Source organism: Somniosus microcephalus, chromosome 29 (genome assembly GCF_052327205.1).
Source record: "Somniosus microcephalus isolate GS21.2 chromosome 29, FLI_Smic_1.0, whole genome shotgun sequence".
Classification (NCBI taxonomy): Eukaryota; Metazoa; Chordata; class Chondrichthyes; order Squaliformes; family Somniosidae; genus Somniosus; species Somniosus microcephalus.
In genome coordinates, this window is record NC_141015.1 from 45038220 (window position 1) to 45061643 (window position 23424).

Genomic DNA, 23424 nt, shown 5'->3' on the forward strand with positions numbered 1-23424 from the left:
CCATGGGAACTGTTCCAGAGTCTATCGAATTTTCAGAGCAGTGGGAGGCATTCAAGGAGGAGATCCGGAAGGTTCAGACCAAATATTTGCCCTTAAAGAAAAAAGGTGGGACTATCAAATCTAGAGCCCCCTGTCTAGGGACATACAGGGTAGGATAAAGAAAAAAAGGGATGTGTATGACAAATACCGTGCGTTAAATACTCCAGAATCTTTAGAGGAGTACAGAAAGTGCAGGGCTGCATTTAAAAAGGATATTAGGAAAGCAAAGAGAGAGCATGAAAAATTCTTGGCAAGTAAAATCAAGGAAAACCCTTGTTTTATAAATATATTAAGAGCAAGAGGATAACTAAATAAAGGGTAGGGCCTATTAGAGATCATGAGGGTAATCTGTGTGTGGAGGCGGGAGACGTCATTAGGGTTCTTAATGAATACTTTGCGTCTGTTTTCACAAAGGAGAGGGGCGAAGCAGACATTGCTGTCGGGGGAGGAGTGTGAAATATTAGATGAAATAAACATAGCGAGAGAGGAAGTATTAAGGGGTTTAGCAGCTTTAAAAGTGGATAAATCCCCAGGCCCGGATGAAATGTATCCCAGGCTGTTAAGCAAAGCAAAAGAGGAAATAGCAGAGGCCCTGACCATCATTTTCCAATCCTCTCTGGCTTCAGGTGTGGTGCTGGAGGACTGATAATGTGGTACCCTTGTTTAAAAAGGGAGAAAAGGATAGACCGAGTAATTACAGGCCAGTCAGCCTAACCTCGGTGGTGGGAAAATTATTGGAAAGAATTCTGAAGGACAGGATAAAGCTTCATTTAGAAAGACATGGCTTAATCAAGGATAGTCAGCACGGATTTGTTTAGGGAAGGTCGTGTCTGACAAACTTGATTGAATTTTTTGAGGAGGTAACAAGGAGGGTAGATGAGGGTAGTGCGATTGATGTCGTGTATATGGACTTTAGCAAGGCTTTTGATAAGGTTCCACATGGCAGATTGGTCACGAAATTAAAAGCCCATGGGATCCAGGGCAAAGTGTCAAGTTGGATTCAAAACTGGCTCAGAGACAGGAAGCAGAGGGTAATGGTTGATGGGTGTTTTTGTGACTGGAAGGCTGTTTCCAGTGGGGTTCCGCAGGGCTCAGTACTAGGTCCCTTGCTTTTTGTGGTACATATCAATGATCTAGTCTTGAATATAGGAGGTATGATGAAGAAGTTTGCAGATGATACTAAAATTGGCTGTGTGGTTGATACTGAAGAAGGAAGCTGTAGACTGCAGGAAGATATCAATAAATTGGTCAGGTGGGCAGAACAGTGGCAAATGGAATTCAGTCTAGAGAAGTGTGAGGTAATGCATTTGGGGAGGGCTAACAAGGAAAGGGAATACACATTAAATGGTAGGACACTGAGTCGTGTAAAGGAACTAAGGGACCTTGGAGTGCATGTCCACAGATCCTGGAAGGTAGCAGGCCAGGCAGATAAGGTGGTTAAGAAGGCATACGGAATGCTTGCCTTTATTAGCCATGGCATAGAATACAAGAGCAGGGGGATTATGCTTCAACTGTATAAAATACTAGTTAGGCCTCAGCTAGAGTACTGCGTGCAGTTCTGGTCACCACATTACAGGAAAGATGTGATTGCAGTAGAGAGGGTACAGAGGAGATTTACAAGGATGTTGCCGTGAGAAGAGAATCTTAGCTATGAGGAAAGACTGGATAGCAACATAGAAGATAGGAGCAGGAGTAGGCCATTCGGCCCCTCGAGCCTGCTCCGCCATTCAATGCGATCATGGCTGATCATCCAAATTCAGTACCCGGTCCCTGCTTTCTCCCCATACCCCTTGATCCCTTTAGCCTTAAGAAATATATCCAACTCCTTCTTGAATATATTTAATGTATTGGCCTCTTCTGCCTTCTGTGGTTGAGAATTCCACAGGTTCACCACTCTCTGGGTGAAGAAATTCCTCCTCATTTCTGTCCTAAATGGCCTACCCCTTATCCTTAGACTGTGACCCCTGGTTCTGGACTCCCCAACCATCGGGAACATCCTTCCTGCATCTAGTCTGCCCAGTCCTGTCTGAATTTTATAAGTTTCAATGAGATCCCCTCTCATTCTTCTAAACTCCAGCGAGTACAAGCCCAATCAACCCAATCTCTCCTCATACGTCATTCCTGCCATCCCAGGTATCAGCCTGGTGAATCTTCGCTGAACTCCTTCCATGGCAAGAACATCCTTCCTCAGATAAGGCGACCAAAACTGCACACAATACTCAAGATGTGGTCTCACCAAGGCCCTGTACAACTGCAGCAAGACATCCTTGTTCCTGTACTCAAACCCTCTCGCTACGAAGGCCAACATGCCATTTGCCTTCTTAACCGCCTGCTGCACCTGCATGCTTACCTTCAGCGACTGGTGCACAAGGACACCCAGGTCTCGTTGCACTTCCCCTTCTCCCAATCTATTGCCATTCAGATAATAATCTGCCTTCCTGTTTTTTGCCACCAAAGTGGATAACCTTGCATTTATCCATGTTATATTGCATCTGCCATGCTTTTGCCCAATCACCCAACCTGCCCAAATCATCCTGGAGTTTCTCAGCATCCTCCTCACAGCACACACGCCCACCCAGCTTTGTGTTGTCGGCAAATTTGGAGATGTTACATCTAGTTCCCTTGTCTAGATCATTTATATATAGTGTGAATAGCTGGGGCCCAAGGACCGATCCCTGCGGTACCCCACTAGTCACTGCCTGCCACTTGGAAAAAGACCCGTTTATTCCAACTCTTTGCTTTCTGTCTGCCAACTAGTTCTCTATCCAAGTCAATACCTTGCCCCCAATCCCATGTGCCTTAACTTTATACGCTAATCTCTTATGCGGGACCTTATCGAAAGCCTTCTGAAAGTCCAAATACACCACATCCACTGGTTCTCCCTTATCTATTTTACCAGTTACATCCTCAAAAAATTCTAGTAGATTAGTCAAGCACGATTTACCTTTGTCCGATCCTGTCACTGTTTTCCAAGTGCTCTGCTATTACATCTTTTATAATGGACTTTAGCATTTTCCCCACTACCGATGTCAGGCTTACCGGTCTGTAATTCCCCGTTTTCTCTCTACCACCTTTTTTGAATAGCGGGGTAACATTAGCTACCCTCCAATCCATGGGTACTGTTCCAGGTTCGATCGAATGCTGGAAGATGATCAGCAAAGCATCAACTATTTCTAGGGCCACTTCCTTAAGTACCCTAGGATGTAGATTATCAGGCCCTGGGGATTTATCAGCCTTCAATCCCATCAATTTGCCTAACACCATTTCCCTACAAATACTGATTTCTTTCAGTTCCTCCCTTTCATCAGACCCTATGTTCCCCGACACCTCTGGGAGGTTATTTGTGTCCTCCTTTGTGAAGACAGAACCAAAATATGTATTTAATTGGTCGCCATTTCTTTGTTCCCCATTATAAATTCCCCTGATTCTGACTGCAAGGGACCTACGCTTGACTTCACCAATCTTTTTCTCTTCACATATCTCTAAAAGCTTTTACAGTCAGTTTTTATGTTCCCTGCAAGCTTACTCTCATAGTCTATTTTCCCTTTCTTAATTAATCCCTTTGTCCTCCTTTGTTGAATCCTAAACTGCTCCCAATCCTCAGGTTTACTGCTTTTTCTGGCCAATTTATATGTCCTCTCCTTGGATCTTATGCTATCCCTAATTTCCCTTGTTAGCCACGGTTGACTCACCGTTTTTGTTTTATTTTTATGCCAAACTGGGATGAACAAATTCTGTAGTTCATCCATGTGGTCTTTGAATGTTTGCCATTGCCTATCCACCGTCAACCCTTTGAGTGACATTCCCCAATCAATCCTACCCAACTCACGCCTCAGACCATCGTAGTTTCCTTTATTTAAATTTAGGACCCTAGTCTCTGAGTCGACTACTTCGTTCTCCATCTTAATGAAGAATTCAATCATATTATGATCGCTCCGACCCAAGGGGCCTTGTACAACAAGATTGCGAATTAATCCTTTCTCGTTACATAATACCCAGTCTAAGATGGCCTGATCTCTGGTTGGTTCCTCGACATATTGGTCCAGGAAACCATCCCGTAAACACTCCAGGAATTCCTCCTCCACAGTATTGTTACTAATTTGGTTAGCCCAATCTATATGTAGATTAAAGTCACCCATGATGACTGCTGTGCCCTTATTGCACGCTTCTCTAATTTCCCTTTTAATGCCATCCCCAACCTCCGCATTACCGTTTGGAGGTCTATATTACCACTCCCACGAACGTTTTCTGCCCCTTGGTATTTCTCTGTTCTACCCATACAGACTCCACATCATCAGAGCTAATATCCTTCCTTACAATTGTGTTAATCCCTTCTTTAACCAGCAATGCTACCCCACCTCCCTTTCCTTTTTGCCTATCTTTCCTGAATATTGAATACCCCTGGATGTTGAGTTCCCAGCCTTGGCCACCCTGGAGCCATGTTTCCGTAATCCCAATCAAACCATATTCGTTTACCTCTATTTGCGCAGCTAATTCGTCCACCTTATTGCGAATGCTCCTCGCATTAAGACACAAAGCCTTCAGGCTTGTTTTTTTTTAACGCTCTTACACCTATTAGAATTATTATTTACTGTGGCCATGTTTGATTTAAACCGTTGATTTCTCTGACTGCCACTTTTGCTTTTCTCCTTCCTATCTTTTGCTTTTATCCTTGTTTCCCTTTCCTCTGTCCCCTTGCTCAGGTTCCCAACCCCCTGCATTTTAGTTTAAACCCTCCCCCAGAGCACTAGGAAACACTCCGCCTAGGACATCGGTCCCGGCCCTGCCCAGGTGCAAACCGTCCGGTTTGAACTGGTCCCACCTCCCCCAGAACTGGTTCCAATGTTCCAGGAATTTGAATCCTTCCCCCTTGCACCAAGGCTGGGTCTGTTTTCCTTGGAACAGAGGAGGCTGAGGGGAGACCTTATTGAGGTATATAAAATTATGCGGGGCCTAGATAAAATGGATACAGAGGACCTATTTCCCTTAGCAGAGGGGTCAAAAACCAGGGGGCACAGATTTAAAATAATTGGTGGAAGGTTTAGAGGGGATTTGAGGGGAAATTTCTTCACCCAGAGGGTTGTGGGGATATGGAACTCACTGCCTGAAAGGGTGGTAGAGGCAGGAACCCTAACCACATTTAAAAAGTACTTGGATGTGCACTTGGGATGCTCCAACCTGCAGGGCTATGGACCAAGAGCTGGGAAGTGGGATTAGGCTGGATAGCTCTTTGTTGGCCGGCGCGGACACGATGGGCCGAAATGGCCTCCTTCCGTGCTGTAACTTTCTATGATTCTATGTAACTCTGGGGATTGGCGTTCTTCCCATTCCCAGGTGCCAAAACCAAGCTGTCAGTTATTAACTGACTGTCCCAGCTGAATGCACAGCAACAGTTGCCCACTATTAAGGGTTTGTTTTATTTTTTTCTTTGCCAATTTGAAAGAACTTGCATTTATAAAGCGCCTTTCACAACCTCAGGACGTCCCAAAGCGCTTTACAACCAATTAAGTATTTTTGAAGCGTAGTCACTATTGTTGGAAATGCAGGAGCCAATTTGTGCACGGCAAATTCCCACGAAGAGCAATGAGATAATGGACTGCAGTAGTTTAGGAAGGCGGCTCACCACTACCTTCTCGAGAACAACTAGGGATGGTCAATAAATTCAGAGAAGAATTTTTTTTAAGTGGCCAGATAATCTGTTTTTTAGTGATGTTGGTTGAGGGATACAGTGTCAGCTGTGGCTCAGTGGGTAGCATTCTTGCCTCTGAGTCAGAAGGTTGTGGGTTCAACTCACCCAATAACCCAGTTCTGAGGGAGCGCTGCACTGTCAGAGGTGCTATCTTTTGGATGAGACGTTAAACCAACGCCCCGTCTGCCCTCTCGGATTGGCGTCAAAGATCCCACAGCACTACATGTCCTCGAGGCAACAAGGGGGCAAGCCATATTAGATTTAGTAATGAGCCAGATTTAGTTAACAGTCTAACTGTGAATGAACATTTATCCAATAGCAACCATAACATGATCGAGTTCAACGTAGCGTTTGAAAGGGAAAAACGCAAAACAGCTACTAAGATTCTAGATTTAGGTAAAGCCGACATCAACGCGATGAGGCAGATACTGTCCACAGTAAACTGGGCAAATCTGTTAATGGGTAAAACGACGGAAGATCGGTGGGAGATGTTTAAAAAATAATTTAATGTGATACAGAACCAGTTTATACCCCTGAGGGGCAAGAGCTCTACTTACCAAAACAAACAGCCCTGGAGAACTAAAGAGGTAAAGGACAGCACAAAACTAAAGGTAAGGGACAGCACAAAACTAAAGGTAAGGGACAGCACAAAACTAAAGGTAAGGGACAGCACAAAACTAAAGGTAAGGGACAGCACAAAACTAAAGGTAAGGGACAGCACAAAACTAAAGGTAAGGGACAGCACAAAACTAAAGGTAAGGGACAGCACAAAACTAAAGGTAAGGGACAGCACAAAACTAAAGGTAAGGGACAGCACAAAACTAAAGGTAAGGGACAGCACAAAACTAAAGGTAAGGGACAGCACAAAACTAAAGGTAAGGGACAGCACAAAACTAAAGGTAAGGGACAGCACAAAACTAAAGGTAAGGGACAGCACAAAACTAAAGGAAAGGGACAGCACAAAACTAAAGGTAAGGGACAGCACAAAACTAAAGGAAAGGGACAGCACAAAACTAAAGGAAAGGACAGACAAAAATACAAAAAATAGCACAGATCCTGGTAACTGGGAAAGATACAAAGAACAGCAAAGGGTCACAAAAGAGATAGTAAGAGCTACAAAAAGGGAGTATGAAAAGAAACTTGCAAGGGATTTCAAAATCAATACAAAGAATTTTTAGTTACATTTGGAAAAAGAGGGTGGTCAGGAGCAATGTTGGACCCTTAAAAACTGAAAGCGGTGATATTGTCAGTGACAGTGGGGAAATGGCGGACATGTTGAAGAATTACTTTACATCAGCATTTACAGTAGAAGAGGATAGCATGCCGGACATCCCAAAGAAACTAATATTGAATCGGGGACAGGGAATCAATAAAATTAATGTAAGTAAAATAACAGTAATAAAGAAAATAATGGCACTAAAGAGTGACAAATCTCCAGGGCCAGATGGTTTCCATCCCAGGATTTTAAAGGAAGTAGGTGAGCACATTGCAGATGCCCTAACTATAATCTTCCAAAGTTCTCCAGATTCAGGAACCGTCCCTTTAGATTGGAAAATGGCGCATGTCACTCCGCTATTTAAGAATGGCGAGAGTGAAACCAGGGAATTATAGACCAGTTAGCCTAACATCTGTTGTTGGGAAATTGCTAGAGTTTATAATTAAGGATAGGGTGACTGAACACCTTGAAAATTTTCAGTTGATCAGAGAGAGCTAGCATGGATTTGTGAAAGGTAGGTCATGCCTGACAAACCTGATTGAATTTTTTAAAGAGGTGACTAAAGTAGTGGACAGGGGAATGTCTATGGATGTTATTTATATGGACTTCCAGAAGGCATTTGATAAAGTCCCACATAAGAGACTGTTATCTGAGGTAGAAGCCCATGGAATTGAGAGCAAATTATTGACCTGGTTTGGAAATTGGCTGAGAGGCAGGAGACAGGCAGTAGAGATAATGGATAGGTACTCAAATTGGCAGGAGGTGACTAGTGCCCCGCAGGGATCTGTGTTGAGCCTCAACTATTCACAATATTTATTAACGACTTGGATGATGGCATAGAAAGTCAAATATCCAAATTTGCCAATGACACAAAGATAGGCGGCATTGTAGGCAGTGTAGATGAAAGCATAAAATTACAAAGGGATATTGATAGATTAAGTGAATGGGCAAAACTGTGGCAAATGAATTTCAATGCAGACAAATTTGAGATCATCCACTTTGGACCTAAAAAGAATAGAACAGGGTACTTTCTAAATGGTGAAAAGCTAAAAACAGTGGAGGTCCAAAGAGACTTGGGAGTTCAAGTACATAGATCATTAAAATGTTACGAACAGGTACAGAAAATAATCAAAAAGGCGAGTAGAATGCTGGCCTTTATATCTAGAGGACTAGAATACAGGGGGTAGAAGTTCTGCTGCAGCTGTACAAAACCCTGGTTAGACCACACCTGGAGTAGTGAGAGCAATTCTGGGCACCACACCTTAGGAAGGATATATTGGCCTTGGAGGGAGTGCAGCGTAGGTTTACCAGAATGATACCCGGACTTCAAGGGTTAAGTTATGAGGAGAGATTACACAAATTAGGGTTGTGTTCCCTAGAATTTAGAAGGTTATGGGGTGATCTGATCGAAGTTTTCAGGATATTAAGGGAAACAGATAGGGTAGCAACAACAGCAACTTGTATTTATATAGCATCTTTAACATAATAAAACATCCCAAGGCACTTCACAGGAGTATTATAAGACAAAAAATTTGACACCAAGTCACATCAGAAATTAGGGCAGGTGACCAAAAGTTTGGTCAAAGAAGTAGGTTTTAAGGAGCGTCTTAAAGGAGGATAGAGAGGCGGAGAGGTTTAGGGCCCAGGCAACAGAAGGCACAATAGAGAGAAACTATTTCCGCTGGTTGGGGATTCTAGAACTAGGGGGTGTCGTCTAAAAGTTAAAGCCAGATCTTTCAGGAGTGAAATTAGGAAACACTTCTACACACAAAGGATGGTAGAAGTTTGGAACCCTCTTCCACAAATGGCAATTAATGCTAGATCATTTGTTCATTTTAAATTGGAGATTGATAGCTTTTTGTTAACCAACGGTATTAAGGGATATGGGCCAAAGGAAGGTATATGGAATTAGGTCGCAGATCAGCCATGATCTCATTGAATGGTGGCACAGGCTTGAGGGGCTGAATGGCCTCCTCCTGTTCCTATGTTCCTATTTTGAAGAAGAGCAGGGGAGTTATCCCCGGTGTCCTGGCCAATATTTATTCCTCAATTAACATCACTAAAAACAGATTATCTTGTCATTATCACATTGCTGTTTGTGGAAGCTACATTGGCTGTAAAGCGCTTTGGGACGTCCTGAGGTTGTGAAAGGCGCTATACAAGTGCAAGTCTTTTTAAAATTTCTATTGGCCAGGACACTGGGAGAACTCCCCTGCTCCTCTTTGAATAGTGCCATGTGATTATTTTACTGGACAGGACCTTGGTTCAATGTCTCATCTGAAGGACGGCACCTCAGCCAGTGCAGCATTCCCTCAGCAATGCACTAAAGTGTCAGCCTAGATTATGTGCCCGAGTCTATGGAATAGGACTTGAACCCACGACCTTCTGACTTGGGTGAGAATGCTACCCACTGAGCCAAGCTGACACCTTGTTCATCTCCCCTCCTCACCTAAAGGCATTGACTCTTTTGGGGTATAATTCCACAGTTGCCCTCCAATACCTCACCAAAGTGGCTATTTTTCATGTTGACGGTCTCTCAATGGGAGAATCACAGCCCAGCTTGATACGACTCTTGTCTCAAAGGTCAGGACTTGCATGCGTCCAGCAGAGGTTGCTGGATGGTGACTGGGGCAGGGACCTTGGTAGGTTGGCCCCACCTTAACACCGTGGTACTCCAGACGAGCTCAGCACAGCTCCGAGATAGGAAGCAGGGACCTTTTTGGTCATGTGTCATTTAACTACTCACTGAATAAGCTTGCTGAGTTATTGAGGTTGCTTAGTATTGAGTGTTCAATGCCTCAAAGGGATATATCCATCAAACTGAAGCAGGCATTTACTAGTTGAGTCGATTGTTAAAGTGCTAGCAATGCCAAAAACAAATGAATAGTTAATTAAAATATCTAAACTGAATGCAGCAACACTACTGTTTTGAATGTGGACAGACAGCAGTTACATGTTCATGTCCATCTGCTGCCTCAGTCTGTGGCCAGGCAGTAACTGGTACAAATATGATGCTCACGATTACATCCCTCACTCCTGTTAATTAATTCTCAGGATGTAAGCGTCACTGGCAAGGCCGCACTTCTTGCCCATACCTAGTTGCCCTGAGAAGGTGGTGGTGGGACATATAGGCCAGACTGAGTAAGGACTGCAAATTTCATTCCCTAAAGGACCTTAAAGAACCAGTTGGATTTTTATGACCATCCGATAGCTTCATAGTCAATTTTACTGATACCAAACTTTTTTTTAAATTTCCAAACTGAATTCAGAATTTTCAAACTGCCCAGTTCTCGCGTTTTCTGGATTATTTATCCAGGCCTCTGAAGTATGAGTCCAGTAACGTGACCACTACATGACCATATCCCCATCAGAGCCAATTTGGAGGGAGTTGGAACTAGCTGGAGAAGGGATTCATTTCCTAATTGAGGTGGATCAAAAAGATGTTTTAGGTAATTATAGATGTGTGTTTCTTGCTTCTGTTATGTGTATGATAGATAGCATCATGGACATTTGAGAGTGAATGGCAGGTATGCAGTTTAATATGAGCTCAAATGACTGCAAGTCACATGAACATAGCTTGAGTAGTTTATAGGAATCACGTGAGCCCCCTCTCCAAATCTAGATTAAATAATAACCTGTTACTTTTTATAATATTCTAGTGGATATCCTGTAGTGTTGCTCAAGGTGAGTTGGAGGAAGCCCTGTTTTGTAACGCAAACCCTTCACTTCCAACAGAGTCACCAATGTCCCGTGCCCCATCACACCCTCTCAACAAGGTGTTTGGTTCTCTCCACTCTGCACACCTCAAGTCATCGCTTCCTCTTTCATCTTACCCTAGCCCTAAGCATGTTCTCTCTAACTTCTTCTCACCCTCCCAGATGTCCCTGTTGCCCGCTTTCTCTCCTAGCCCCTTCTAACGTGGCGTGGGTCTCTCTCTCGCCCCCATTTGTAGACCCAGGTTCCTGTGTAATTGCTGAGTTATTTTGCTCATTTATGACTTGGACATATATTACCATTCCTTCAATGTGGTTGTGTCAAAATCCTGGAACTCCCTATTTAATAGCATTTTGGGAGCACCTTCACCACACGGACTGCAGCGGTTCAAGAAGAAGGCCCATCACCACCTTCTCGAGGGCAATTAGGGATGGGCAATAAATGCCGGCCTTGCCCGTTACGTCCACATCCTGAAAATTTATTTTTTTAAATGTAATAATTTTTGTGCAAATGTTTCCCAGGTAATTAAGCCTGTGTTTTACTACATTGCCTTGCTAATTTTTGACCCATGGCAAGACAATCCAGCGCTGTCGAATAGCGAAATCAGTTTGATTCATCTAGTTTGCTGTATGAAAGCCACCAAATAAGTAACTTGACACCAGAATAATGCTGTGACCTCTCAAGTACAGCAACGGAAACGCACAAGTTCCCCAGCGTAGAGGACATATCATGGCGTTATGACCCCTGGGTGTGGTGTGGGGAGGTGAGCTGTGCGTCCTGGGGAATCGAATTTTATCTAAAACTGGAAATGTCACAGGAGCTGTACAGCAAATACATGAAATGCATCTACAGAACATACCTGCCTGTGCTTGCACAGAGATACTACAATTTGCAAATTAACCCGGTCAATGAAAGTAAGTGAGGTGTTGGTTAATTTGCTTCATTTATGCCGAGTAAATGGACAAAAACATAATTGCTTTGTATTCTAATGGAGGTTAGTCTCTGTTTATTGTGTTGCTTTGCAGTCCTTACTTCCATTCTTAGTAATGTAAATGTTTGTTGGCAATCGTTCATCGTTACAGGAGCACATTATTATAAATATAAAGCAGCATGTCTCCAGATAAATTAGCTTTGTACTGCATGATATCTGCTGTTCTACAAAGGATTGCACAGTGTGACTGTCACTTATGATTTACCCACTCAAACTTACAAGGAGAGGTATTTTTTATAATGCCCTGCCAGCAGCAATCTGTTCAGCTTAAAAGAAAATATATATTTCTTTCCCCCAAGAAAATCAGTTAAAATTTTGAGATCAGGTTGTTGTGACATCGTAGAAGTGCTGGTATGATCATTATTTCCAGTGTCTTTTCCCCACCCAAGTATTAGCAGCACCTATATATCAACCAATTTATCGATCTATCTACCATTCTATAGATAGAACATGTCGAGCATTCGTGCAATATAATAAATATTGCCCCAGATTTTCCTGTCAAAGTAACGGTGAGGTTAGTGGCACTCAGCTATTTATGCGCAAATGCTATGGCAACTTCAGGTGAGGGGCAGATGTGGTTAAACGCGGATATCCAAAAGTTGTTGTGCTAGAAAGTTTAGTCTTGTCCATTGCAGTCTAACTATCCTTTTAACGACGTGCTAAGTGATTATTGCAGCCAAACCACCTTTCTGGCATCGAAAATTAACTATTACGAGTGTGGAGTCTCATTCCTTGTTTTAATTGTTGCTGGGAGATTTTTTAAATGTAAAATTTTAAATTAATCTTTTTCACTTTTCCTTTCTGTCTCTTTTCTCAGTCTAGTCTTTCTTTCCCTCTTTATTTCTCTTTCTGTAGCTGATTTAACATTGAATTCACTCACTCTAATTTACACTTCTTTCTCAGTCCCTGCATTGTATATTTCTCACTCCTTCAATCTGATTGGTTAAGGAGATAGCCAGTCGCTTTCCCTTTACACTCAGGTCCCAGATGCCCGGTTTCCCTCGCTGCGCCATTATCAGCTCACACTTTCAGCAACTTGCCACGCCAAAAATGTAAAAGCCTAAACGTGCAAGGGCAAGTCTAACGACGCCCTACTACAGCAAAATGTGGCCCCCTGTATTCAATGGATGGCAAACATTGCTTCGAACTCATCTGAAATTTAGAAATAGTCAACGAGCAGAGAAAGAAAATCGTGAGCTGAGCAATGAGCGAATTGGTGGTTGCTGTGAATTGATGCCGTTATGTGTTAGATGCACTGTTGGATGTGAGTTTGTAATGCGGTCATTTATGGAGTCGTGCACCACTGCAGCCGATGCTGAATTCAAAATGGAAGTTATGATTCGGAATTACATTCGCTGATAACCAAATCTGGAAAGTATGGACTAGTTATTCATCTTGTTGCTGGTGCAGAATGACTTTCGAGTTCGCCAGCATAAATCACTTCACTCCATGAAGTAATTCATTATGCAAAGTATTTTAAGGCTTTCCGATGTTGTGACAAGGCACAATATAAATATAAAGTATTTCCTTCAGTAAATGTATATCAGCTGAATGTCTGCTAAACAGTTGCCAACTAAAATTTTAATTAGGAAATCTTATGAAGAAAGTACTTAGCTTTGAAAGATAATGCTGCACAAAGGATGTACTTGCTGTATTATTATTTATTTCTCTTAAGTGTTGTGGAAATTATGCTGATTCCCACTGCCTTTGCCCCAAGCCATTTTTGCCCTTGTTGAACTTGGGTAAATTGGTCAGCTATTTTGTCAGAGTGGAGCTATGGATTCCTGCTTCACTGCCATCAAAAGTGCAGCAGGAGTCCATGTTCATCAACCAATTGCATTGTCACCTAAGCTTTTGGATCTTTTCTTTAAATCGTAATTTCTCCTGTTGGAAAATGGTACCTAATTTAGTAATACTGGCTAATATTAGAACATCACAATATCCAGAGTGTAACTGGTACCTAATTTAGTAATACTGGCTAATATTAGAACATCACAATATCCAGAGTGTAAATGAAGATAGGAATCCTGCAAAGTATTTAAATCCCAAACCAAGCTACAGCTGCACAATTGATTCCTCAAGCCATAAATTGCATTACCGCATGATTCATACGTTCCCAAATTTGGCACATATATCTCTCAAAGGTCTTTATTCTTTTGTAAAATTCTGAAACACCTGTGACCAACAAAACAGTTACTCCAAAATGTGGCAGTGTCTGTATTCAAATATGTTGCCACTCAGCAAAATGCTCCAAATAGACATCAGTGTTAACAGTGTAAAATATAATGGCCCGTATGTTCCGATGCCTATGTGTACGAGGTGTGTACACACCCGTAGGGACGTAGAAAATGCCAGTTTCAGGTATGCGAAGCGCATGCGCTGGAAACCGGCATTTCCGATCAGTCAAGAATCTTCTTGACAGATCGGATGCCTGCCCTGGAGAAGGGCCTCTGCGGGGGGAGAGTTCCGCTTTCTGCAGACCCTCCGCCCGCTGAAATCACTTAAAAATCTTATGCCTGGTAAAAGCAGCGCAAGGCCTGCATTTACCAGCATAAGAGTTTAAAAAAGTTTTAAAAAAAATGTTTTCACTCATTTATAATTTAAAAATACTTTCAAAAAAAGGTATTAAAAACAGAAAATGCTGTAAATACTCAGGTCAGGCAGCATCTGTGGAGAGAGAAACAGAGTTAACGTTTCAGGTCAATGACCCTTCATCAGACGAAGGATCATCGACCTGACACGTTAACTCTGTTTCTCTCTCCACAGATGCTGCCTGACCTGAGTATTTACAGCATTTTCTGTTTTTATTTCAGATTTCCAGCATCCACAGTATTTTGAAGGTAACCTTAAAAAAAGGTAAGCTTATTTTTAGCCCTGTAAAAAAAACTTCAATTATTTTTTCAAAAAATTAAATTTTTGTGTAAATTATTTAATTTAATGTAATTTTAACTCATTTTAAAAACATGATTTAAAAAAAAATATTTAATGTTTTGATGTGTTTTTTCAGTGATCTCCATTCATACTTTTGACAGGTCTATCTGTCAAAAGTATGAGGGGGGGATTCCCTTCTCCCATTGTCTCACCTGGCCCACGTGATCCCAGGGACGCTTGCGAACCGCCTGCGTCCCTGGGATACCTGGGGACTGTGGCGAGGCCCAGGAGCGGAAATGGCCGGACCTCGGGAGCCCTCGGGTAAGGGCGGAGATTTTTCCCCGATAGGAGGCATCCGCACGCAGGAAACCTCCGATCGGAAATTATGGGCCATTACTTCAGAAATGTTAAAGTGCTCAGTACTCGCACCTACTACCTGCTTTGATTATTTATGATTTTCCCACATAAATTGTACAATGACACATAAATAGCTAGTGTGAAGGCAAAAGAATAAAGCTTTCCCATCAACAGGGCAGCCAGTCATACTGATTCAGGGCACAAAAACAAACCCTCATCTTCTGCTTATGACTATGACTCTTCACTGTTCCCCTCCCCACCCCACTCCCCTCCAATAGCCATGCTGATAGACTTGGGAAAGTACAATGGGAGGGAGTCATGGGCATCACTGAGAGCTGATCAGAAGACGTTTGATTGGCAACCTCCAGGACAGGTCTTTGCAGAAAGACTGGTATAATTTGGGGTTTAAAATCTCGCACATTTTGCAGATTCTGTCCCAGCCACAAACTCCAGCTGTCACCAGATATGAAGAGAATTTGATGGTCTTGAGGCCTGCCATAAGTTGCAGATCAGACGATGTGAAGTAATATCAGGCGCGAGAGTCTGTTTTCCAGATATACTGGTGCCTTGAATGATGCCTGTAACTGGCTTTCTGTTGCTCACCCTCTTGATCCTCCAATTCTTGCCTCTGAGTCAGAAGGTCATGGGGTCAAACCCCATTGCAGGATTTAATCTAGACTGACTCTTCAGTGCAGTTCTGAGGGAGTGCTACATTGACGGAGATGGCATCTTTCAGATGAAACGTTAACAGGCGGACATTAAGGGTCGGAATATGCTGTCGGAGACGTACCTCTGGAGTATGTCTCCGACCCGCTAAAAATATCCGCACTTGCCTTCAGGCTCACAGGCGTACACCTGTGTAAAAGCCCAGGGCCGCAGGCGGTTCGGAAGCGTCCCTGGGATCACGTGGGCCAGGTCCTCCAATCAGAATGGAGGATTCCTAATATGCTTATGGGGATTCCATTTACGAACGGATTCCCCAAATAATTAAATACTTTATACAACTGGAATAAAAATAAATGTTCCCATTTTCAAATTTAATTAAAAGCCCCTTCAATGAAGCATTTACAATTTTAAAAAATTTATTAAAAAAAATAATAATTTCAAACATTTTAATCTGGGCCAAAATTTACGTACACTAATTTTAAATGTTTGTGCATAGTTTTTAATTAAAAAAATTTTAATTTAAGATTTATATTAACCCTTACGCTGATGAAAGCAGGCCCCTACGCCTGCTTGTACCAGGCATAAGGGTTTCGTGGGCAGTGGTTGGGTAAACAGCCCAAATCTGCACCAGCGAAAGTGATTTTCGGGTCGCTATGGTAGATCTGTTAAGGCGAAGCTTGACAGATCACAAGTTCCGGGCTTTCGCGCATGCGGGGCCTTTTACAAGGAGCGTACACCATCGTGGGGAACGGAAAATCGGGCCAATAAATCCCACGGCACTATTTGAATAAGAGAGGCGAGTTCTCTCGATGCCCTAGCCAACATTTTTCCTTCAACCAAAATGACCAAAACAGATTAGTTGTTCATTTATCTCATTTGTTTTTGCGAGACCTTGCTGTATGCAAATTAGCTGCCATGTTTGCCTACAAAACACTTCAAAGTAATTCATTGGCTCTGAAATGCTTTTAGGCAAACTGAGAACACGAACACGCAAGTAATTTCTTTCTATTTACGCTAACTATTCAAAGGGCTAGTTAAACTTGTTTCATTGCCGCAGAATACAGTGATCAACTTGTTGCTAATGGATGAAACACTTGGGCACTTTTTTATGAAATAGTGGTGTTGTCAGTCCTCACCACTAAGAATATTTTCCTCACAGTTACTGAATTTCATTCCGGTTGCATATTCCTCATGTCTTGTGCAGTTGCTGCAGTCTGTATCTTTTGCCCATCAGTTCTGTGTTGAAGGTTTTCATGTTTATGCTAATTGTTGTTATAAAGAGGGCAATGAATATAAAGGTAAGGAAGTTAATGCAGAATTTGTACAAGATAATGGTTAGGCCACAGTTGGAGTATTGTGTGCAGTTCTGGGCACCCCATTATAGGAAGGCTATTAGCGCCATGGAATGACTACAGCAAAGACTCACTAGAAATATACCAGGAATGAGAGTTTAGAGTTATGAAGGAAGACTTGGAAAAATTGGGGTTTATTTCAGTGGGGCAGAGAAGGCTAAGGGAGAATAAATAGAGGTTTTCAAGATTATGAAGGATTTTGAGGGTCAGTAGTGCATTATTGCTTTCACAAGTTGACAAATCGCTAACAAGGGAGCATATTCTCAGGATTATCACTAAGAACAAAGGAACATTTGGAACAATATTTCCAGAGGCCCATTAGATAATAGAATGCTTTGCTACAAGTGGCTATTAAGACAAGAAACTATAACAATGCTTAAAAGGGTATTTGATAAGTGTTTGAAAAGGAAGCATATGATAAAGATGCAGGGAAATGGCAGGAAATGCAGTTAGAAAGGATAGTTTGACTTGAAGCGCTAACACAGGCACGATGAGCCAAATGGCCACCTTGTGTGTTATAATTTCTATGATTCTACATCCCTCGTCATTGGCTTTTCCTTACCCACTTTGGATATTTCTCAAGTTCAGCTTGTTAGTGGACTACAAAAGGTTATTCATCTGGATGGGAATTCATTTCTAGCTGTTCCATTTGAAATAATTTCTCTAATGTTGCTTGCAAGCATGTGTTTTATTTTTTTGCCTTGTGCTTCAGTAGTCTTTTTTTCATGCCATTTTATATTTATTATCCCAATTGCTGATTACTTGGGGGAATGTTATATCATGTAAAATATCTGCATCATTCTTGTGGCAGAAGTAATTATAAGTAGTGTAGTCCTTCACTTTAATTACTACCAAATTCCCTCAGCTGGCTGGAAGCTTGAGGATCTGTCACTGACCAGGACACTATAAATGGAGCCATCCAACAGCTGCTGAAAGAACACATTTGTTTGTGTTCTTTGACTAGTGTACACTCCATCTGTTCCTGATTAGAATAAGGACATTGTGATAAGGACAAAAACTCATTACTGCAAGAAATTGCTTTGCCTCGGGATGTACGGCATGGTGTGACATCTCCAGAATATGAATCTCTCTTCAATAAGTGCTTCATTAATGAGTACATAACTAAATAAGTTTACACTAATATTTATTCACCATTTGCCAAATTACAGATTTTTGTTACTGGTTTATTGATAGATAATACCAGGAATAAGAGCTTGGAGTTATAAAGGAAGACTTGGAAAAATTGGGATTTATTTCAGTGGGGCAGAGAAGGTTAAGGAAGAACAAATAGAGGTTTTCAAGATTATGAAACAATAAACTCTGTAAATATAACAAAAAAGAGCTAGAAAGTTTGGATTTTCTATGGTATCTGTAGTAAAAAGAGAATCATAAGTATATAAACCGACAGCATGTTATGGTGAGTAGTATGTAATATATCATCCAATATTGTCATTGAGTGTGGTACGAATATATTGCTTTTATATAGTGCCTTGTCACAACTCTCTGATGTCTCAATTAATTATTTTGAAGTGCAGTGACTGCTGTTACATGGATAGATGCAGCAGCAAGTGGCAAGATGTTCAAGGTGTTATCAAATTACCTGATTCAAATGCATACCTTGTACCTCCCTCCCAGTCATCTCATCCTTTACTAAATTGCAATGAGGAACATGGTTGATCAGAAACTATGATAACAAGATAGAACCTTTAACACAGTAAAATGTATCAAGGTGCTTCACAGGAGCGTAATTGGACAAAAATTGACAACAAGCCAAAGGAGGGGTCATTAGGGTAGGTGAGCAAAAGCTTAGTCAAAGATGTAGGTTTTAAGGAGGGTTCCAAAGGGGGAGCGAGAGGTGGAGCAACGGAGAGGTTTAGGGAGGGAATTCTTGGGGCTTAGGGCCGAGACAGCTGAAGGCACGGCCGCCAATGGTGGGGTGAAGGAAGTGGGAGATGGACGATGCCAGAGTTGGAGGAACGCAGAGTTCTTGGAGGGTTGTAGGGCTGGAGAAGGTTACAGAGATGGGGAGGGGTGAGGCCTTGGAGGGATTTGAATACAAGGATAAGATTTTTTAAATCGAGGCGTTCGGGGACCGGGAGCCAATGTAGGTCAGCGAGCAAAGGTGTGATGGCTGTTGGATGGAGAGCACCAAAGCATGTTGAAATTATTTTATATGTGATTGCAAAGTCTACTGGATCTTATTTGACTAATTCCATTGTTTTTGTATACAGAGCACCAGATGTAATTGCCAGAAAGAAAATTCTGACACAAAAGGACCACCGTTTTCAAATGCTGATAAGACCACCCAAACAGTCAGTAAAGGAACTACTGTAAGTCCAATTCTTCCAGACCTTTTTGCATCGCAACTGCTCACCTCAGTGATATCCTTTATTTGTTTATCATTCATTCTCCATATCTCCACTCTCTCTTGCATTCTTCATGTTGGGCTTAAAGTAACATGAGGTAAAAGTTACCAACATTTAAGGCACTACTACTGTCATATATATTGAGGAAGAATGTTTTAAAAGTATACCTCCTTTTAAAAATAGTAGATTTAATCGTTTATTGTTCTAGAGAAATCCAGCTTTTCACCGCAAGCCTAATCGCTCCTCCTTCCTGCACTGCCTGCTGGCCCAGTCATTAACAGATTATATCTTGGGTGGGACACAATAATAGGAAGTATTGTGTTGCAAAATAATGAACATTATCTTCAAGACCAAGTTTGATGAATCTTGTGTTCAAACCTGGAGAATTATTACTGGAAAACCTATCCACAGTTCTGGCAAATTTCCATCGGGCATCGTGAGAAGAAGGGTTCACTCTCATTACTAGCAAAAGTTGCAGTGGCAAAAAACTAAAATTGTCTCGCATCAATATGTTGATTATAGCATGAAGCAAGTTACGTGTTAGTGAGTGGAATAGTAAAATGTACAAAAAAGTTCAATGTTAAGACATAACACAGGATTATTCATCAAGCCTATGGGGGAAATCTCACTATCGCACTTCCTATCTGGCTTTTAATATTTTGGAATACCTTTTTTAACCTGTGAATGCTAAAATGAATATCCAAATATGCAGTGTGCTTTGCTGTAACTTTCACACTTACTTCATGTAACAGGTTCCCCCTCACACTTCTCCCGTGACATTTTCCACCCACTGAGTGCAGCTCCATGGGAGTAATAGTATGGCTAGTAATATATTAATAGTATGATGTATAGTGCGCAGCTCCTGTGCTTACAGAACGGTTACGTCATGGAGTTCATTTTAAGCTGTACAATATATATACCTTACCGTTACACTTGCCTTTCAGTTCTCCTGATGATATGTGGTGCTGTGTTTCTCAGTGCCACCTCTTTCACGAACCTGGCCTCAACCGAGCCCCTCCCCCATCCCCAGATACAACCATCTGCCCATTCTGGCCTCCCCCTGCCACCTGTCATCGCCCCTGCCTGTTCTTGCCACTACTTCCCCACCTATCTCTTGTCTTAGCCCTCTGCTGCTGCTTCCTGCCACACCTCTGCTCCCTCAGGTATCAATGGCAACATTTGCCGCTTCCCCATGGGCTTGTTGCCTCCACTTCGCCAGATCAGCACCAACCAGTGGCCTGAGTGAGATTGCCCATAAGTACAGCATTGTGCTGTGTGCTAAACACCTACTAGAAACTGGCATAAGGCTGCACAAACTCATTTCTGGTCGGATCTTTAGAGCTAGTAGACAGCAATCTTTCATGCCGATAGTTGTGGCTAAATCCAAATCCGGATTCTCTCATTTTCTTTCCTACTTCAGTATTTTTTCATGTAATTTTCATTTTAATTCTCTTGCCTTTTTCCATATAGTATTTTTCATCAGTGTTTTTTTTCTTGTTTCTCTTTGCTTCATTGCGCAGTTTGGGTCTTTCTAACAATAAGCTGAAGTCTTAATACTACCTCAACCTTTCCACAATCCTGTTACCCATGATGCTCCCACTATTTCTGCAGGTTGAAGGGGAGATGGTTTCATTCTAATGGAGGCAGAAATCACTTGTACAGCTTTTCGATAATGAAGCCATTTGGTAATCACTTCAGGTGATAGCGCAGGTTCATTCTTGCGCAAGTATCATGGTTAAACTCCACCTCTATTAGCATGAAGTAACCTCTTGCTTATCCAGTAGAGGTAGTGGAGCATAGGCAGGTAATGGGCATGTGGGAGTTGTCTGGATTGGCAACCAACAGAAACCTGAAATGTTCAAAAGTAACCACACATCATGCTGGAAAAAAAACAAATTCAACTCTCCTTTATCTTCTTAATTGAAAAGAGTTTTCCATTAAATTTGAAATGATTTGTACTGTTGTACCATGCTGTAATGTTATCACTGTGTGTCTGGATACATGTTCTGACACATAAGCATTTTAAATATTCAATTGTCAGATGTCTTATTATCAGGAGTAAGAAGGTAATCCTGATTTTATTTAAAAAATGTAAAATATTCATGGAAAAGATTCTGTATTGATTAAATTTCTGCTGAAGGTCTTTCCAAAGTAATTTTCCCTTTGCCCCGCAGCTTTCAGTGGAGCTGTGACACCATAACCTATAGCCGTGTCTACATATGTCCAATTTAAGGGAAGCAAATTCTTCAACCAGTGGATTCCAGCTAAAGTGCATCCTATTAACTTTTGTGTTTGAAGAATTAATTTGCTCCTCCAGCAATGTCCCCAGCCATCCTTTATTAGGAATGATGGGGTAAAAACACATTCGGCTGAGTAATGATTGATTCCATTAAGAAACTTTGATGCATAAGCATTGTTTAGTTTTAAAGTCAGGTCATAATTTGTTCCAGATTTAGTACTATTCTCCATCGTACTATTATCCATGGAAGACTAATTACAGTCACCTTTTTTATCAAGAGGACAAAGTTATGAAAAAAGACTCTGGCAACTGAATTTATTTTTACTGCAAGAGTCTGGGCGGAGATGGTACAAGTTTTTAGAAAAATTAAACTATCAATATGGTAAAGAAGCAAGGAACTTGAAGACACAAAATTTACAAGCAACAAGCAAGATTAAAAGATTTGTTTTCATTAAATACAGGATGTGTGGAACAAACTAACAGAGAATGTAAATTCGGGGTCAGTTGATATCTTTCCGAATGAGCTGGACCGTCGAGAAAGATGATTGACGGTTATAGAGTTAAAAATAGTGAGGTAATCCTGCCACTTTATAAATCATTTGTGCGACTGCACTTAGAACTCCGTGTATAGTTCTGATTGCCACAGAACAAAAAGGATATTGCAGCTATTGAAACAATACAGAAGAGAGCAACCAGAATGATGGAGGGATTGGATAATGAGGAGCGATCCTGTAAATCTATGTTCTCACTGGAAAAGAGAAGGTTGCAAGGCAATATGATTACTGTTTTTAGGATTCTAAAGGGACTAGATAATATCGACCATGACGAGCTGTTTCACCTTGTCCAGAACAGTCAACCCAGAGGTTTATTTCAGAGAGGAATGACTCGGATGGTTCCAGAACTCGGACTGTAAATCATGAAGCAGGACTCAAAGAAGTGCATTTCACTTTCTTCTAAATTCAAAGAATAGTAGAAATCTTCCCATCCCTATTGGGTCATGGATTTGTGGAATAGACCTCTGGTTAATGCTGTGTTATTACTCCTTTTAGAAGAGCTGGATAAATACCTGCTTAAGAATGAGATTGAAGATTATAAAGATAGACACAGTTAGTCAAATGCTATATGGAACAAGATGATTCAAGTGCTTTTACAATCACCTATGGTCAGATTATGGAGGGTTGTTTGATTATCCATGATTTGGGGAGAAATATATGAAGCTTCATTGCGTCAAAAATTTACATGTAGTTAATTTACTCCTTCAGGAGATCAAATTGGTTGGCCAGAGCCCATGATGGGATAAGTTGTAAATGCTCCATGACTCTAATAAGTTGTAATATACATGCAAAGCAATGCTCAATGTACTCAGTGCTACAACTTTATACTTTTTAAACCCAACCCTGTAGTCCAGTCTTTCAGTGTGATTTATTTTCCCTATTCCCCATACCAGCTTTTCTTATGATTTCTTAATTGCCAATTTGTGCTGAATTCTAAGCAATTTTGTGCTGTGGGTCATGCCTCCCAGGGATTGGTTTAAGATTGCTCATACTTATTTGATGTTGGACCCTGGCGGACAGGAGAGAGAGGAAGGGTAGCATCCCATTAGCCTGGGTTAGATCTGAACCCACCTTTCAGGGGTTAAAAGATGTCGCCCATTTGTCTGGGAGAATATTATTTACAGTGTTGCTAATATCCTGTAGTCTCCTGGTTGAATTACATAATGTTATTTATATTGTTATTAACACTGAAATTGATGCTGAAGCCTTGTTAGCTCAGGCATTTGCTGTTGCCATAAATTTCACAACAAATGTATTTTTTTTTTCGAGCTCTATCCCCTTCGCTCAGATCCTCAGGACTAATTTGCGAGACAATGAGCTACCACAGACCTATGTTAATGCATGTTATCGCAGTTCAAATGTGAACACGA

At 41.5% G+C, this 23424-nt stretch overlaps 1 protein-coding gene across 4 annotated transcripts in view; it reads left to right on the forward strand.

The window, feature by feature from the left end:
* The window catches only part of LOC147098705 (serine-rich coiled-coil domain-containing protein 2-like), a 730402-nt gene that overhangs the window by 619754 nt on the left and 87224 nt on the right, over positions 1-23424 (forward strand). For all 4 annotated transcript variants that reach the window (XM_085970759.1, XM_085970755.1, XM_085970756.1 and 1 more), the window contains exon 9: positions 19127-19225. In XM_085970759.1, the coding sequence (XP_085826885.1) occupies positions 19127-19225 (99 nt within the window). The remainder of the gene's footprint in view (positions 1-19126; positions 19226-23424) is intronic.